The following is a 16,169-nucleotide window of genomic DNA, read 5'->3' on the forward strand; positions in this document are numbered from 1 at the left end:
TTTATAACAAAAGAAAGAATGACACATCTCTACCAGATTCTCTTTAATCCCATGAGGCCTCAGAAGCTATGTCATTTACACGCTCCGTAAGCTGCTTCTGAGACATGAATGAGGATGAGGGGTCAGAGGTCAGAGCAGACTGCGCTACCACAGATGAACTGTAGGGAGGTGAAGTAAAGCCCTGTCTTACCGTAGACCTACAGGTGACAGACCATCTAAGGTGGGGGACAGACAGATGGACGTGCTGTCGACAGATGGACGGCCAGCGATAGACGGTGGGATCACCTGCCTAGACCTCTGAGTCACTCTCAGAGTTGTCGGTTCCAATCCCGGTGACGTTGGTGATCCAGGGGAAGTAGCGCGACACGCGCGTGTAGATGCCGTACTTCGCGTGCTTGGCGCACTCCTCGCCCCAGCTCACGATGCCCGTCAGGAACCAGGTGCCGTGGAAACGCGTGGCGTGGGGCCCCCCGCTGTCTCCCTGGCACGAGTCCTTCTGCTCGCCGTGGTAACCGGCGCAGAACATGAAGCGCGAGACGCGCTCGGCGCTGCTGCTCTTGCAGCGTGTCCTGTCCACGTACGGCACCTCCACCTTCTGGAGGATGGACGGCTGGGGCCCCTGGAAGCGCAGAGCACCCCAGCCACTGACCAGCGAGCCCGGGGCGTCTCGCAGCAGGGTCTCGGTGAAGTCGCGAGGCCCCAGGCAGAGGGCCAGGCGCTGGTCGGACGGGACCACGGGCGTCTGCAGGCGCAGCAGGGCGATGTCGTGGTTGTACTTGCTCCGCTTGGCCTCGTAGCGAGGGTGGATGTGGTGCTCCGACACGCTGTGGTCGCTCTCCGTCCCCTCCTCCACATACAGGTTGTGCTCCCCTGACGGAAGGGGGCGGAGGGAGAGAGGAGGGGATGGATTTACATTGTCAGTCATTTAGCAGACGCTCTTATCCAGAGCGACTTACAGTGAGTACAGGGACATTCCCCCCGAGGCAAGTAGGTTGAAGTCCCTTGCCCAAGGACACAACGTCATTTAGCACGGCCGGGAATTGAACCGGGCACCTTCTGATTAATAGCCCGACTCCCTAACCGCTCAGCCATCTGACCCCCCCATAGATGGATGAGTAGGTGGGTGGAGAGATGGATGGGTGGGTGGATGGATGCATGGATAGACATTTACTGTAATATATGAAGTTACATGTGTAAGAGTCACTGACCGGCTCTGACAAAGAACATTCCTACATGTCCTTCCTTTAGACAGTGGGCAGCAGTGATCACCCAGACCTCGCTGATCAGGGCACCACCACAGAAGCTCTGACGTGTAGCCCGGTTAATTAGAGACACCTAGCACACACAAACACAAGCAAGCACAGATATAGACATACGTATGTCAACACCAAGAACACTTCCACGTAATGGGGTCCTAGATCTCACGGACACTGTAGTGAAACAAGACTTTTGACAGAATTTCGATCCGATTTTGACTGATTTTCCGTCACATTTTCCGTCTCTTTCGTCCCCGTTCGCTTCCACACAAACACGGAACACATTTCCTTGTCCCCCCCCTCCCTCCCTCCTACCTGCCAGGGCACCTCCCCTGGTATGACGTCGTTGCCCCCCACGATGCGCTGGTCGGAGGACGTTTTCTCCAGGATGGTGGGCAGGGTGGGGTAGAAGTCCCAGTCCGAGAGGTCCCCCACCCCTGGCGCGACAGCAGGGAGCGCTGTGGTGCTGTTTGCCTCTGGCCCTGATTCTTCAGAGGTCAGATTATCAGAGGAAGACTCTGGTGTTGCCGTCATGTTGAAGTCTGCGCTTCTCTCCTGGTGTCTGTCTGTTGCTGTTATGATGGACCTGGAGGACAGCATTGACGTCACTGCCTTGCCAAGACGACCACACGGGTATTCACCTGGTATACACACACACACACAGATAAAAACACACACACAAACAGACCACAGACACAAACACACACATTGCAGAGAGAGGACCACCGTTAAAGGCACGGTTCACATCCAGTGGTCCATCAAAGCAGTAAGGCTGAAGGCTTAGTTAGTGGCTAATTGTCTGGTCAGGTGATCACCTTGAGGTTCACAGCTCCTCTTGTCCTGAGCCAGCTTCCATCCTTCTGCGCACTCACACACGGCCTGCTTGAAAGCATCCAGGACGCAGAAGTGAGAGCAGCCGCCGTTGTTCCTGTCACACTGCCTGGCAATCTCTGGGATGGGGTCAGGGGTCAGGGATTAGGGACAGCGGTCAAACAAATAATCATTATAGCCTGAAGCTGCATAACTCAAGAGAGGGTCTGTGATTGGCCTAGAGTCTAACCTATCTCACAGTTCTTGCCGTTGTATCCGGGCTGACACCAGCAGACGTAGGCGCTCATGGCATCTGTACATCGGGCCCCGTTCTGACAGGGTGAAGACTCGCACTGGTCCCCATCTGGACAGACAGGCAGACAGACAGACAGACAGATAAATAGGCAGACAGACAGACAGACAGACAGACAGACAGACAGACAGACAGACAGACAGACAGGCAGACAGACAGACAGACAGACAGACAGACAGGCAGACAGACAGACAGACAGACAGACAGACAGACAGACAGACAGACAGACAGACAGACAGACAGACAGACAGACAGACAGACAGACAGACAGACAGACAGGAGGCCATACTAGTAGATTACCACTGTGTGAATACAAGATGGAAGGTAATCCAAAGTAGAAATCTTGAATCACACACTTACCAGTATAAGCGCCCCAGAATTCCCTCTAAAATGGAGATCAGAGATGAGAGAAGTGTTATGGATTGCTTCAGTCTGCCAGGCCACACTGAAACCCTAATCCTAACCCTAACAGGAACGGATCTGAGATGAGTCTCCAGAGAGACCGCCGGTCAGCCGGGGTCCAGTCGACCTACTGTTTGCTCGGTGTTCTCGAAGACCTCGCGGGCCTCCTCCAGGTCGCAGCGCTCCTCCCTGCACTCTCTCTCAAGGTTGTCCTTCCGCATCTCCTCCAGGCCCCCCGTGTTGAAGCGCCTCCGTCTGCTCAGCACTTCCAACGCAGACCGCTGAGATAGAAACACAGACCCTGTGTATGTGTGTGTGTGTGTGTGTGTGTGTGTGTGTGTGGGATTGATTGTCAGTGTGGGTGTGAGAGAGAGAGAGAGAGAGAGAGAGAGAGACAGAGAGAGAAGGGGAGAGAGAGAGAGAGAGAGAGAGAGAGAGAGAGAGAGAGAGAGAGAGATAGAGAGAGAGAGAGAGAGAGAGAGAGAGAGAGATTTGTGTGTGTTGTGTACGTGTTCATTTGAGAGAGAGTGTTTTGCGGGCACAGAGTCAGACTCATTAGCATTTTCATATCCTAAGTCAAACAGGATTCCAACAATCAAAAGTGTACACTTTCAGATGGTCACCGTGAGCAATATCAAACCACACATTGGTTGACTGCCAGTGCCCCGATAGTGATACATACTGTATAGGTCATTCAAAACCCCAAATCCAAACTCTTTGAAGTTCTTCCTCTGTTTCTTACCTGACTCTCCGGCTCCCATCCCACTGCTGAGCAGCAAACCAGCTGTGAAAACCAATAAACAAACGTTCGCCATCTTCTTCTCCTCGCTCTGACAAACTTCCTCCCTGAATGAAGCCACAGAGGACTGAACTGACCAAACACTCCAAAGTACAGCCCACTGTTTGCACAGAGTACAAACACATGGTGTGGAGGAGTGTGGACGTGTGTATTAGGGTACTACAGGGATGTGTGTGTGTGTGTGTGTGATGTACTAACTTGATTGTCTGGTAAATGAAATTACAAGAGTAGCCAACATAGTTGGGCAACACATTCAATATTGACCAATGTAATAGCAGGGTCTTCTGCCCCAGGAAGTGAATAAGGGGGTAGCTGTGGTCAACAGTCCTGTGCTAGGACCAGACTACAACCAGCCTAACCAGTGTCCTCCTACACAAGGCCCAGTAGATGATGAGTCAACCAGTCATCTGAGGTTTCTCTAGCTGAGCCTCACTAGATGTGGAGGGTGGGGGGGGGGGGCAACAGCATGATACCACTCTGCACTGTTCTTGATGGTAATATAGTAGTTTAAAAGACTAAGGATATTTCAATGACTTTAGAAGGAGTTCTGTAGAAATCATGGAAAATGGGTTGTAGGGGAAAATGCACTCCAGTGTTACGTAAACGTTGGCATGTTCCATTCGTCATGTAACCTAACCTCCAGAGAGAAGCTAAATTACTCTTTGATGGACAAGAGCTTCGCTTGGCCTTGTGCCATACACATCAAACTGTCGGCTCCCTCGTAAATAATCTCCACCAATCAGAGAGCTCTAAATCTGAAGGGCAGGGTCAAGTGGCAGGTCAGGCACAGGGCCAACATAAAAGGAATGAAGCAATCAACAGCTCAATCTAATGGACCTGAGCAGCAGTCATTGGCATTAAGAACTACATGTTCTCTATGTGTCTTGTGTTTGTACTCCAGTCTAACACTCACCAAGTTCAACGGTACACCTGTAGACCAGGAGGGCATCTCTGTGGTCCACGGGTCAAGGTTGGTGATAGATACAAACTAATTGTCACCTTTTGACCAGAAGTATGTTCTTTTGGTGGAGTGCTACAACTGAAGTGGAACACCAAACCAACTGGTCACCACCATACAAAGACATACAACGAATAACAGGTGGCTGGCATACAACTGATTAACTGATTGCACTGTATTCACTAAACCAACAGGAACAACAGACACATTGTTATGAATGAACCCAATGAATGGATGCATGGATTTAATATGAAAATCAGTGCAAGGTTTGTGTTGTGAAACTGCTTTGGCCAGTTTAATCATTCTAATAAGCCAGTTCATTCTATACTTGCTTCGGTTCAGTCCTGCCCCTTACCAGCTTGATACTTGCAACTCATTTGCCCACCACGAATTTACGTAACCACTGGTTGCCATCCAAGATGTTGAATAGTGACTGCGCTGACTCTCGGTGCTCCAACGTGGTTGGAGGATGCTGCGGGGTAAGCTTCCTCGTTACTTCATCGCAGTCAATAATATTGGACTCTTGAAAATGTTCTGTATACATGATGCTGTTCATTTTGGAGGAAATTGGTATCTTAAACAAGAAAGTAATGATGGATTGGACATGATGCTTTCTAAAACAGAATTATGCCAGCCTGTGCGCATGTGTTTTTGTGTTTGTGAGATAGACACGGGGAGCGAGTGTGTTAGCGAGTGTGTGTGTACATGAGAATGAAAGCGTGTATGCGCGCGCGCTTTACTATAGATCCAAACTGTTCTTCATTCCGCCAGCGCAAGGGGAAAGAAGAATTCCACCCTGGGTTTGAAGAGATCCCACCATTTTTACGGCTTTTCTGCGGGTTTGAAGTTTTCCACTGAGCTTTCCAGACCCAACAAAGGGCTCTATGAGTGGGAAAACGTCCAAACCTAAGGAAGATGCAAACAAAGGTAAGATTAAACACCCCACTGGACATTGATCCGATAATTTACTTCATTACTGCGCACATCTTTAAGACAATAATATTTTGTTTCATGTTATTTCTTTATGACTGTAATGCAAGTATGCTTTATGCTACGACTATGGTAGGATTTCGACGTTTTACCACCATATTTAGTTAAAAGTGGAGCGTGGCGACTGTTTTAATTACAAAGTTTGATCTGTAGTCATATTTATGCTGACAGGAGTAGTCTATGAAATGTGTAGGTTACCTACGTCACCAGAAAACATGCGCTACTGTCAATACACACATTTCCCTCTGGTATTTTATGGCATGATTAAAGGCACCACGCGAAACACCGCAATGGAGACTGGGAAACTACATTGCCATGGAGACAGAAAGGGAGTAGCCTGAGATATCCCATCACGTGCATACAGTAGAGACGGAAAGGGAATGGCTCATTCATGCACCTGACGTCAGCAGAATGTGGCTGTCAAGAAAAGCGTGTAGAACCAATAACGCGCTACTGGCCACGCTGCTAGAGTAATAATGCACTTATCCTTTTGACGTGTATTGAGCTCTTAAAAAGAATAACATGTTGTGATTTATCATCTCCATGATAAAGGAGTCAGCACACACCATCTAGCAGAGAGGAACCACACTCTTGTTATGTACTTTTGCCATATGGTGCTCTAGCCCAAATGTCACTCTTGAGGACTATAATGATATTCTAGTGGTGGATGCTTGAGTTTGGTGCAAAGGAAACTCTCTCTCTTTCCCTCTCTCTCACGCACACACACATTCCCACCCTCTCTCTCTCTGTTTTATTTCTTTCTGTTTATTCCCCTCCTCCATCTCTCTCCCTTCCCCCATCCCACTCTCTCTACCTCCACAGGATTTCTCATCTCCCTCCCTCCTCCAGCCCCTTCTCTCAGGGTTAGGTGTGGTTGAGCCATTGTCCCAGGGTATCAGTAGCCTGTGTATTTTTAGAATATTGTCGGGAATTAAGTTGATAAAGACTCAAACTAATTAAAATGTGAATTAATTCTTGTGTTTGACGACGTTAAATAAGGAGCAGTTGGGGCCAGAGAGTAGATAAACTGGAGGATTCATTTGATTAGATACCAGAACTCTTAATTACTCTCATCTCAGGGGAGAGAAGGGGTAGGTGTTATTTTCTGTAGTTTTTCTTGTCATTGTTCATACAGTAAGACCAGCCAGGCTACCCATCCTTGAGAACCAGGGGGCAATGGTGTGAGAAAGCAGACAGACAGACAGACAGACAGACAGGGTTTTGGCTGTGTACAGTTAAACATCATTAACCACTATACTACTGCCCTACACAGGAAGTATGTGACTGTAGTCTCTGATCCCCTTACACGATTTAGGTTTGTTGGCTGTCATGCTGTTGTCTTGTAGTGGTGGTTTGTCACTGAGCTATCTTTAGGACTTGAAGCCAATCCTCCAACTATCAGAAAATGATGCCCACAGATGGCGGCTCGATGGGCCTTGTGTCGTCCACACACACACACAAACACACACACACACACACACACACACACACACACACACACAATAAAGATCTGATCTCGTAAAGTATGACATAGTGATGATGGCTAGCGGGTCACTGTCTGTGAGAGCAGCTCCAGCGCTGCCTCTCAGGATTGGCAGTCCTCAGCTCCAGATGGAGGTGTGTCCACCAGATGGAGGTCTCTCACTGCTCCCCAGCTCCACAGCCTGCTCCCTGGCAGCCATGCCCTCCACAGCCTGCTCCCTGGCAGCCATGCCCTCCACAGCCTGCTCCCTGGCAGCCATGCCCTCCACAGCCTGCTCCCTGGCAACCCTGCCCTCCACAGGCCCCCCTGCTGCCTGGAAGGCTGCTGCCCACCAAACCTACCATGTGCTCGGCCACGATGGGGCTCTCCCTACCCTGCACCTGAGGGCTTCTCATCAGGCGGTAATGAGAAGAGTGTTCCCTCCCCTAGTTGTGGAGGCGTCCCTCTTCCCCCCCCCCCCCCCCCCCCAAATACACACACACACCACACTCCATGTTATAGTTCTTAGCACTTAGCACCCAGGTATGTACACTGACACCATCTAGTGTCTCTATCATGTAACAGCAGTCACCCACAGGTCTACGGGGAGATTGAACAGAACACAGGTGCATTAGTTAGGCTCTCAACAATCAAGTTAATAGTTTCAACTTGTTTCACTGGGGTTTTGGCCTACTATGCTCTGTGATTACAGTCCTTTGGAATTCTGTGATGAGGACAGTAGACCAAACGGATGATTCTGTCTAAAACCAAGAAATGGCCGACGGTCATATAATTGGCCTTCCCCGGCTGTAGCATTATAGTAGGCCCAGAATATTGTCTACCTCAGCATACTATCAATCCTCAGGTGTATGGATTTGATAGCTTGAGTTGACAATATAGACTTTCAATAAATATGTCAATTTGACCACAAGAGAGAACACAGGCCATTTGGCAGCATCTAGAACAATTCTTTATAGGTCCAGATGTATACAAGTTTCCTAAAGGCTATTACCTATACGGTCGGGGCCTTAGGGGCCGGTGGTGGTATTATTGGTTTCTGTCCGATCAGCGATGCTGTCCTTGAGATGAATCATTAATGAACCTTTAATGTCATAATGGACTTGTGCTATAATGGCCTGGCTCTATAATGATCTCCGATCACCACTCGCTCGGGCCTAATGGAAGGGGAGGCCTTTGAGAATTCTCAGCTTGGGAAGTCTCTCTTTTACTGGTTATAAGAAAAGAGAACATAAAAGTGACCAAAAGGCTTCACGGCTCACCGAGCGAAAAGCATGACTTTCCCTCTTCGAAGATCGACATCAGGTAATTGTCAGTTCTTTCAAAAGTATACTACTTTAAAAGCGTTTTGCTGTTGGCTCTGACCGAATGAAAATGATATATGGCAAAGTTGTTTCTTTTTATTGATGTTATATTGAATAAACTCCCGAACAAACGAACAGCTGTCTTTCCAGTTGAGTGCTGTCCGTGGTGCTGAAGTTGGTATTTAGTTGATCTTAAGTTTATGGCCAGTGACTGTTCAGGAGGAACATATATACAGACTGAATTTTTGTATTCAAACTTTAACTGATTTGCTACTACTTGCTACTTACAGTTGTACAAGTCCTATACTTTTAAGTAGGGTGAACCAGCTCTGGACTGCACAAGTATGTCAACACATTATTGTAATGATAATGGCAAAGACGTATGACTCCTAAGGTCCTTACTATAAATCCACCTGTCTTTCACCCCCCCCCCCCCCACCCCCTCCCCGATACTGTTTTAGCCTGTTAGGATATTATTCACTGTCTCTGCTTGGTGCATCTGTTTGGGGGTGGGTGGGGGGATTACCACACGCACAGCACGACGAGAATACTGATGATGATTATGGTGGGGATGAAGATGATGACGGTGGTGTGAACATTTAGGCTGTAAGTTACCTAGGTAGCGGTGAACTGTCAGCGGATGTCCTGTATAGTCCTTGGCGATGTTAGTGCTCTCCGTTCTGTTCCCTTTGGACGCGGAGGGGATGACGGTGTTTTCTCTCAGAATTATCAAGGAGAAGAAGACAGTATAGCGGCGTAAACATTGTCCGTGGGTTATTTACTCTGTTTTAGACAGAAGAGCTTCGCTCTGCGACCCGCGCGCACGCCGCAGCTCATCCCAGAGTTTGGGAGGTGAACCTCTGCACCAAAATGAGCCCCCCCCCTCCTCCCATCCCCTCCACTCTCTCTCTCTCTCCCTCTAGCTCTCTCGCTCTCGCCCAAGCTTAACATTTGATTGTCATGCCACGTGGGGGCTTGGGACTCACAGAAAACACATGAAGCCAGATGTGTTTAGGGCTCGAGTCCCGGTACACCTCGTACTCAGTAAGAGGCGTGGCAGCAGATCTGTGAACGGCGGAGATGCCTCGGTTACCAGCCAAGAGTTGGTTCATTGATAAACATTTGGACGACTGCATTTTTCTCACGGAGAGCGAGAGCACCACTGTCGGTGCAGCCTACGCGCAGGAGAAGCTGCAGTGATCAACAAGAAACCAGTTCAACTAGCTGTTGATCCCCACCGCCTAATGCGCGAGGCTCATCTGTCCGGGACATCCAGAAGCTTATACAGTGGTTATAAACAGGTTGTCAGACCAGTTTTTTTTCCCAGGATGACTTAATCACCGCACCTGCACACTACGATGGATTATAATCGGTTATACTATGAGACAATGATATTAATTAGATTTCCACGTGCAGTTTTTATTGTCTGGTGAGGAGTGGAATTGGACTTTTCTCACGGGACGTTTGCCACACCAAGCCGCCAAGCTGGCTATGGCCGCGGCAATCGCCAGCTCCCTCATTCGGCAGAGGAGGCAGGCGAGTGAGCGCAAAAAGGCGATTGCCTGCCATGGTGCGAGCAGCCCCAGTAACAGCAAAGGGACGGCTGAGAAACCGAGCAAACTGAACGTGTTCTCGCGCGTCAAACTGTTTGGCTCGAGGACGAAACGGAAGAGAAGGCGACCACCAGGTCTGCTACTGAGAGGAATCTGTTTATGCGACTGGCCTGAAGGACTGTCATCTTCATCCCCCTCCTCCACCCCTCCTCATCGTCGCCACCAACTTCGTCAACATCCCCACCATCACCATCATTTTAAGCAGAAGCATAATCACAATCATTTTTCTCAAAGCCATAATCCTCCTCATAGCCATTCACCCGTCCACCTCCAGTTCCTATTCAGGATTGTTTTTATGAGGATGAATGATGGAGAAAAGCTTTCATAACGCAGCACAGCAGCACAGCTGCAGATCACTGAGTGGGGGACTAGTCCCTGCATGCCTCTGACAGATGGGAACCAGGCACAGCGCAATACTGTGCCAAAGTCAGTGGTTTCCATCAGAAACCTCCTAAAAAACCCACCCACGCTCACAGACCGCACAACTCATCCATTGACGTCTCCCACCACCCCAACATACAAACCTCCGACCCCTTCGCACAGACAACCAGAGCATCTTTTCTGTATGCACCAATCTGACATCTTGTCAATATTTCTCTGTCTTTCTCTCCACCCCCCTCCTTTCCCCTTCATCCCCCTTCCCTCTCCTCCACCCCCTTTCCTCCCCTCCCTCCCCTCCGGACGCCACCTCTGCTCCAGAGCCCCAACTGAAGGGCATCGTCACCAGGCTGTCCAGCCGGCAGGGCTTCCACCTGCGGCTGCAGGCAGATGGCACCATCGATGGCACCAAGGACGAGGACAACAGCTTTGGTAGGGCCCCTGCTCCACCTTCAGCCTACAGCTCTTAACTGACTAGTGGCTTGGTAGGGCTTAGCCTAGAGCCCTGTGAAGATAGGCCCAGGGCACAGGACATCAGGCCTTCTCATGCTGGAAATCCTGTGGCTCTACATGACTGGAGATAGGCCTCCATGGCCTATTAGTTAGGCCGCAGTTGGTATAGCCTATTAGGCATTGCCTTCTATTTGTTTTCATACATTCTCACGCAATGTTGGTTCGTGTGTCGTTCGACCTTTCTGGTTCCTGCGTTGCGTGTCGTAGCCGTGTTCAACCTGATTCCGGTGGGACTTCGTGTGGTGGCCATCCAGGGGGTCCAGACCAAACTCTACCTGGCCATGAACAACGAGGGCTTCCTCTACACCTCTGTAAGCTCCCTCTTCTCTGCCTGCAACACACACTCTCCGACACACACGCACGCATGCACACATGCATGTACACATTATGCGGATTATTCGATCCATATTTATATGTCATGTTCATATGTCATGGCATGAAAACACACACTTAATCTCTGCCCGGGCTCTCCCCCATTCATCTCTACTGGGCGTGCTCTAAACTCTAATCAATGTCTCAGACACTCAATCTGTCTTCACTCTGCATGCGTATATCTGTAGCTCTCTCTCCCCCCTCTCTCTTTCTCTCTCTGTCTCTCTTCCTGAAAGCCATCTTGAACTGATACATGGTTTGTATTCTCTGGAGTTGCCCGTTACCATGGAGACCCATGCATAAGGAATATGCAAATGTTTGACCTGTGTGCGTAGGTGTGTGTGTGGATCACACAACACTCTCTTTGGTGTTGACAGGTACACTTTTCTCCATGGCCATATTTGAGCCGGACTGAGGTTTAGTATTGATCGTTGTCAATGAGGTTATTGATCCAAGTCTACCAGTGTCGTGTTTGTGTGTGTGTGTAGATGTGTTTGTGTGTGAGTGTAGATGTGTTTGTGTGTGTGTGTATTGCGTGTCGGTGTGAGAGAGATCCGCATGTCCTGTGAAGTCAGGGTGACGTGTGGATGTAGGGATCTGATTGGATCACTGGTATACAATTGAGACATCTGACAGGGTGAACTCATTCCCCGTCCTTATCTCTCTTATCGTATATATCTCTCTTTCTCCATCTGTTTCCTCTCTTTCTTCTCTCTTTCTTCTCTCTCTCTCTCTCTCTCTCTCTCTCTCTCTCTCTCTCTCTCTCTCTCTCTCTCTCTCTCTCTCTGTCTGCCTCTCTCTGTCTCTCTCTCTCTCTCTCTCTCTCTCTCTCTCTCTCTCTCTCTCTCTCTCTCTCTCTGTCTCTGTCTCTCTCTCTCTCATTCTCTCTCTCTCTCTCTCTCTCTCTCTCTCTCTCTCTCTCTCTCTCTCTCTCTCTCTCTCTCTCTCTCTCTCTCCCCCAGGAGCACTTCACACCAGAGTGTAAGTTTAAGGAGTCTGTGTTTGAGAACTACTACGTGACTTACTCCTCCATGCAGTACAGACAGCAGCAGAGTGGGCGGGCCTGGTACCTGGGCCTCAACAAGGAGGGCGTGGTCATGAAGGGAAACCACGTCAAAAAGAACAAGGCCGCCGCCCACTTCATCCCAAAACCACTCAAAGGTGAGGGGGCCTCGCTGTGCATTCTTATCAGGTCCAGTTAGACTTGTTATTGAAGCCTACGTGAATGTGGTCTAGTTCTGGCTTACATTGTCCTAGCTCTTAATGTGTGTCTTTTTTTTTCTTCCTGTCTGCCTGTCTGTCTGCCTGTCTGTCTGTCTGTCTGCCTGTCTGCCTGTCTGTAGTGGCCATGTACCGGGAGCCGTCCCTCCATGACCTGACAGAGTTCTCCCGCTCCGGTAGCGGGACGCCCACCAAGAGCCGCAGCGCGTCCGCCATGCTCAACGGAGGAGGCAAGACTCCAGACCACGAGTCCACATAACCTCCAGACACACACGCTCGCTCACACACACACACTCACATACACATGGGTCGTGTGTGTGGCAGAGGAGTTAGCCTGGTCTTTATTGACTACCACTGTGACTGATGTATATACTGTCCAGTCCCCCCTGTCTCTGCTGGGCGTGGGAGGAGGTGATGCTGAGCCCTGCTGCAGGCCTGTCGCTGCTTCTCCCTGGGCCTAATCGGAAACCATCTCTCCCCCGGCCTGGAACAGAGACAGAGACGGAGGTCACACACACACACACACACATACACACATACAGACATACACATTAGCACAAACATACACACACACATTGAAAGGGCATGCTATGTGTTTAAACTGTGATTGTTGATTAGCCATGAGAGGACGAGTGACTGAGTGACACCCTCCCAGGTACACTATGAACAACCAATCAGATCTCCTGTCTGACATTCCTATGGAGCTTCTGCATAGCCAATGAAATTAGTGTTCCTGTGTACCAAAGACTCAATGTGTTTTCCCTCAATGGTTTTTTCAAAAGGAAGAAATAGGAAGGAGAGAGAAAGTATGATAGGGGGAGATGATAGAAAGTGGAATTTGTTCTCCCTTTTTTAAGTAGAATGGACAATTTAGTATCTAAACCAGTCATTCATATGTTTTACTGTGAGGCTGCAGTACGTCTACGCTCCCATGTTGAAATAGCTAACTTCTGAACACACACCAACACACACGTCCATGTGATTTAGTCCCTCAGGCTTACAGTTAAGAGATACAATGCATGCATGTACACAGGTCATTGTCGTTATTGGTGTGCAAGCCAGGTTTATCACAAGTACTGGTACACCTCTCCCCTTCCCACCCCCCCCCCCCCCCCCCCCCCCCCCCCCCCCCACCACCAACCACCACTTTACCCCACACACACACCCCCTGACCCCCCCCCCCCCCCCCCCCGCCCCCAGTAAAGGAATGAAGGGCAGTGTGACAGTGAGTGTGTATTTCTTCCTCTGTTCTACCTCCTAGAGATGCCAGGGCAGAGTAGAGGTGGGGGCACCCGAGCACAGCCCCCCCCTCCCTCTGCCCCCCCCCCCACCTCCCCACCCCCTCCCCTTACACACCTTTCATAGCCAATGTGTACATGAGAGATATACGAAATAAACCCCTTTGTATGGAAACTGTTCATCTGTCAACCTCCTCCTTTTAGTTGAGTTTGTCTGACCTCCTATAACACAGACACACACACTCATATACATACACAGCCTGTCTTCCATCATAGCTTTTGGATGAATCAGGCAGATGGCCCCAGAGGGAAGTGGCTGTGGTCAGAAGGACTTAGACACCCAGCGATGGAGGGTTAGATTCCAAGGCTGGCCAGTGGTGAGCCTTTAGCTTAGTGGGTTGGCGCATACAATGCATGAACTATATTATTACACTGCTTGTTACACTTTGATTACACACTTTATGTGTCTTAATAGCACTGTAATTTAAAAAAGATCTTGGGGGGGGGGGGGGGGGGGGGGAGGGTGATCCATCCAATGAAGTCAATACATTTAATGGCCGGGTTTCCCAGATTCGTAAAGAAGCTTTTAACGCTAAGAGCGTCTTAAGCATGTTCTAAGGGCGCTCTAAAACGCTCTTAGAACGTTTTTTAACAAGCTCTTAGCGTTAAGAGCTTCTTAACGAATCTGGGAAACCCGGCCAATACTAGTAAGAATATAGGGATATGGTCTACTCTTGGCAGGCATGGGCACATGGGCCTGCAGGAAGACAATTACATTTTGGTTGATTTAACTTTATTAGATCACAGACAAAATGCTCAGGAGGCATCTTGGAAGGAACAACATGTGCCTAATCAGAGTGAAATAGATTGATCTTACCCAGAATACAACTTGTCATTGTTTGTACTGGAGACATTTATTGTACTACAGATCAAAGCTTGGCACATCTCCAGGGACATAAATATACTTCAAAAGATATTGAGCCAATTCGTCGCCAGAAAATAAGTTCCGTATACTGTAGCGTACAGGACGCTGTAGCATGAAGGCACATACTGCAGCACACAGGATCAAAACTGCAGCCGCAGCGTTAATACTGGTCATTCTTCAAGCTCTGCTGTTCATCGTCAGTTCATCATAATCATCAAGAAACACTATAATCAGTCTCATCATTCTTGTGAGTGCAGCGTGTGGTTGGATGATCAAGGCTCTCGAGCTCTCCAGTCAGTCATTATGCATTTCTTGTATTTGTGTGTGAGTGTCTGTATGTGGTTTTGTACTTGCTTACACTTAGCTTTGTAGGTGTGTATTCTGTCAATGTAATCGTCTAGAAACTAAAAATGAACAATTATTGAGGGATGTAACAATAGAATATTGTGGCCATGCAGGGAACACATTACTGTAGGGCTGGATTTAACCTAGTGGCAAGTTAGTGCTACTACATATTTTGGAAGTTAGGTGCGATGGCAAAGCAAATGCATGAAGGATTTTGTGAGATGCTAAAGACCCGCCACTTACCAAACAAAACGTATAATTCGGTTCTCATTCTCACAATAAACAGATGAAGAAATAGGACAGGAATTATGTCCTACGAAAGAGGCACCCACAAACATTGACAGATTGCTGCTTCCTTCACAACCACGCAGGATAACATTATGTCCACCAGGTAGCGATCATGAACCACATTCTGCATTGTAATGTTGCATAATTACATTATCTTGGAATTTAATGTGTAGAACGTAGCTACACATTAAACAGTGCAGTCGCTTCACTTAATAGTTGGAAGTGCAATAATAAAGGTAATATTCATAACGTTTATGTTATGTTTTCCCTTTGTGCTTGTTGCCACATTGATAAAGACGATTCCTCTAAAGGTTACCTTTAAGGTAGTTCAGAAAGTATTGAGAACCAGTATTATTGAATCTGTAAAAAATATATAAATATACTGTCCTGCTGTGCTTTCATGTAACAATACAAGGAGTCATAAAAGGTGGTGAGGTGAAAAAAGGAAAGGGAGAGAGAACTAAGGGAGGCATGGAGAGAGAGAGAGACAGAGAGAGACAGAGAGAGAGAGAGAGAGAGAGACAGAGACAGAGAGAGAGGGAAGGGAGGGAGATGGAGGGAGAAGGGACAGAGGCACCCAGGAGTATGTGTGCACAGGGAGATGGTGGTGATCAGAGGCAGCAGCTCTCTGTGTCGTCAACTCAGTCTCACATCATTAATTCCTCTTCATCGGGCTCACCCAAACCACATCCCCAGAGTGATAGTTATACAATGATAATCGGGGGGGTTCACTTTTTCCAGGGCGTAAAGTAATGTTTACAATTACAGCTAAGAACAATATAAAAATGTATCGACCCCCCCCCCCCCCTGACCTACCACTTTTGGGGGGGTCCAAATCTTAATTAGGGGGGTCAAACGCTTTTCTTATTGTGGATTCTTATTGTGTCCTGTCTTCAGCTGAAGGTTTAGTAAACTGACAGTTACTGTGAGTAACCCCTGGCCCTTGGCCCATACTGTACTTTTG

General features: G+C 48.6%; 2 protein-coding genes across 2 annotated transcripts; one reads left to right on the forward strand and one right to left on the reverse strand.

Annotated features, from left to right (window-relative positions):
• Nucleotides 1–18: 18 nt before the first annotated feature.
• On the reverse strand, nt 19–3,641 carry f9b (coagulation factor IXb). Its single transcript, XM_047020615.1, has 8 exons — nt 3,524–3,641; nt 2,913–3,082; nt 2,740–2,764; nt 2,317–2,430; nt 2,072–2,206; nt 1,572–1,897; nt 1,209–1,335; nt 19–870 (listed from the first exon to the last, which is right to left on the reverse strand). The coding sequence occupies exons 1-8, from the start codon at nt 3,594–3,596 to the stop codon at nt 290–292; spliced, it is 1,551 nt and encodes a 516-aa protein (XP_046876571.1). The 5' UTR covers nt 3,597–3,641; the 3' UTR covers nt 19–289.
• A 1,627-nt stretch (nt 3,642–5,268) lies between these two features.
• Nucleotides 5,269–12,668, forward strand: fgf13b (fibroblast growth factor 13b). The gene is made up of 5 exons (XM_047020936.1): nt 5,269–5,465; nt 10,625–10,735; nt 11,024–11,127; nt 12,151–12,349; nt 12,532–12,668. Exons 1-5 carry the CDS (start codon nt 5,423–5,425, stop codon nt 12,666–12,668), a joined length of 594 nt encoding a protein of 197 aa, XP_046876892.1. The 5' UTR covers nt 5,269–5,422.
• Nucleotides 12,669–16,169: the final 3,501 nt, after the last annotated feature.

Source organism: Hypomesus transpacificus, chromosome 5 (assembly GCF_021917145.1).
Source record: "Hypomesus transpacificus isolate Combined female chromosome 5, fHypTra1, whole genome shotgun sequence".
NCBI classification, from domain to species: domain Eukaryota; kingdom Metazoa; phylum Chordata; class Actinopteri; order Osmeriformes; family Osmeridae; genus Hypomesus; species Hypomesus transpacificus.

Excerpts from the sequence above, each read along its gene's own strand:
- f9b (XM_047020615.1), bottom strand. The coding sequence starts at position 3,596 with ATGGCGAACGTTTGTTTATTGGTTTTCACAGCTGGTTTGCTGCTCAGC. Across the intron at positions 2,207-2,316 it reads CGGCAAGAACTGTGAGATAG|AGATTGCCAGGCAGTGTGAC; the intron begins GTTAGACTCTAG and ends ACCCCATCCCAG. Across the intron at positions 871-1,208 it reads AATGTTCTTTGTCAGAGCCG|GGGAGCACAACCTGTATGTG; the intron begins GTCAGTGACTCT and ends CCCTTCCGTCAG.
- fgf13b (XM_047020936.1), top strand. The coding sequence starts at position 5,423 with ATGAGTGGGAAAACGTCCAAACCTAAGGAAGATGCAAACAAAG. Across the intron at positions 10,736-11,023 it reads GGACGAGGACAACAGCTTTG|CCGTGTTCAACCTGATTCCG; the intron begins GTAGGGCCCCTG and ends TGCGTGTCGTAG. Across the intron at positions 11,128-12,150 it reads AGGGCTTCCTCTACACCTCT|GAGCACTTCACACCAGAGTG; the intron begins GTAAGCTCCCTC and ends TCTCTCCCCCAG.